The 2,183-nt window shown below is 40.5% G+C and overlaps 1 protein-coding gene across 1 annotated transcript in view; it reads right to left on the bottom strand.

Annotated features, from left to right (window-relative positions):
- The window catches only part of T265_00946 (hypothetical protein), a gene marked incomplete at both ends in the record, with an annotated part of 33,615 nt that extends 32,308 nt beyond the window's left edge, over positions 1 to 1,307 (bottom strand). The window contains one exon of the mRNA XM_009164861.1: positions 1,248 to 1,307. Coding sequence (XP_009163125.1) covers positions 1,248 to 1,307 — 60 coding nt within the window. The remainder of the gene's footprint in view (positions 1 to 1,247) is intronic.
- Between the last annotated feature and the right edge of the window lie 876 nt (positions 1,308 to 2,183).

Raw genomic sequence — 2,183 nt, 5'->3', positions numbered from 1 at the left:
ATAGGCAGCAGCTAGCCTGTGGGTTTAACCTCCATGCGTAGGTACCCACGAACGTCGCTGGATCATCCGTGGCGAAACTAATATCAACCATCAAGTAAGATTTAGTTCGGCTCAGATTACCCAGTATGCAACGGATCCTCCAAGGGTAAACTGAAACCTTTTGACGTTTTGATGTTATTCTTGAGAATATTTCGTAATTACTCCACGTGATCTTCAAAACACTGGCTTGAATGAAGGTATGTTAACTGAACTCTGCCAGATCCATTTGTGGTTTTATCCACAGTTCAAGTGATTCAAAATGAGTTTGCTGAAGTTTTGCGGAACCTGATCATCATCATCCTATCTTCTGGTTAACCTAGATATTGTTATTAACCTCAATCGACATTGCGGGACGATTTGACCACCTGCAAAACAAGTCCATGACTTTGCTGTGATGTGCCTAGTCCGCGCGCATAAATTTCAGAACTACGGATGCCTACCGATGTAACGGTGAATACTCTTGATGAGGCATGTGATAAATCTATGGTTCGAAGTCGAAGTTCTGCTCTCGCATATAGTGGAATGTGAAGTTTATTACAAACGTTAGGGAACTGCCTTGCAGAATCCATTTACTGTTGTGTAATAATCAGTGGATGTCCAATAAATTTCAACAGCCTACGTGACAACGTTCAATTTTTAATGACATCGTGCACACGAGCTGTTTACTTTTTCTCTCTAACGACTTGTAAATGGTTGGTTGGTGTCTGTCATTAGAAGACTAAGGGCTTTCCTCCATTGATCGGTATCAAGTATTTATGAAGTCCGGTGAAAACCCATCCTATTTGCTTCAAGTATTGTTTGTTGCAATCCTTTCATTGAATCTGGCAATTGATGTTGTCTTTTGCCACCGTATCCAATTTTCCTTTCGGCTTTGACACTGTCCTGTGCGAGATATTTATAAGTTTGTGGCCACCATCTTTCCGTATTGTCTTAAGGGTTTTATAGTCCTTTCGAGGATGTCCTAAATATACATGTAGTTCTATTGCATCACATATGTTGCAGTGTGCCTCGATTCTCGTGAATATGGCCCGAATGCATGTTTGTTTGTGACAGTTAGGCTGGTCGCTATGGTACTTACAAATTTGTTTCATACGGTACACTTCAGTTTAGCAATCTAGTTGTGATGACTTCCGAGAATGCTTTTGTTGTATTGTTTCATTCTTACATCGTGGGCTTCAAATAGCCAAAGATATCACATTTTTGCTCACCCGCAGCAGTTCACCCATTTTGATGATGATAAGGGTGTCATCCATGTAGCTGGGATTCATGTTGAGCAGTACAATTTGTTCCAACTTCCGATTGGTGATATATGCTATGAAGCCTGAAAGAGACGACCCCGTTATTGCCCTTCGTGGTTGTTTGTAGTTTTCTCCGCTGAACTGAAAACACGTTGTCAGGCATTAATTGAGCATTTCACAGATATCTTTCTTCTCCAGCGATACGTCTGTAGATCGCGGTTACTCAATAAGTCCGAGACAGCTGTCTTGCTGGCGTCAAAGTCCATAGATGCGTGTATTGAATTCCCAACAGACGAAAACATTACATTATCTTCGTCCGTGTGTATGTTTCCCAGTTTCACTAGGTATTTCACTTTCCCCTCTAGATTTTTGGGAGATTGTACGCTGGTGTACATAAAAATCCATACTATTAGTCGAATATGAAATGTTTCCTTATGCATCTTGTGAAGTTCATTGAATTTGAGTATTGCCGAGTCACGAGCTCTTATTCCGCAATATGCTTCTTTTGTTGTCCTGTGAAGGTATGAGGATTCTTCGGGTTCTTGTTGGGTTTGTCTGTAAACATTTTACTTTTGTTATTCTCAAGACAGTGAAACACAGTTGTGCCATTGATGAGGGCTTTTGCTTTACTCTTGTAGTTGGGTTTGTTGATTATCACCGTTGGGCGTCCCTGTCATCTGGTGGAATTACGATATTCCCTTCTCTTTTCAACCTGTCTATGCCCTCTCTCTTTTGTTGCGCATGAATGTTCAAACGAGAGCCAATTTTTTGTTGATCACTCTCACTGAGTTCGGAGAATTTTGTTAAGGCTGCTTGGCTAATATGTTTCTCAAGGTCTGTGGGGTTTTTAAAATTAAAAATTAGAAACTGAAAATTTCCATGAAGAAAACTTTCCTTACTCTTGAA

The sequence above is a fragment of the Opisthorchis viverrini genome (genome assembly GCF_000715545.1).
Source record: "Opisthorchis viverrini unplaced genomic scaffold opera_v5_10, whole genome shotgun sequence".
NCBI lineage: Eukaryota > Metazoa > Platyhelminthes > Trematoda > Opisthorchiida > Opisthorchiidae > Opisthorchis > Opisthorchis viverrini.
This window is presented reverse-complemented; position numbering and strand designations above follow the sequence as displayed.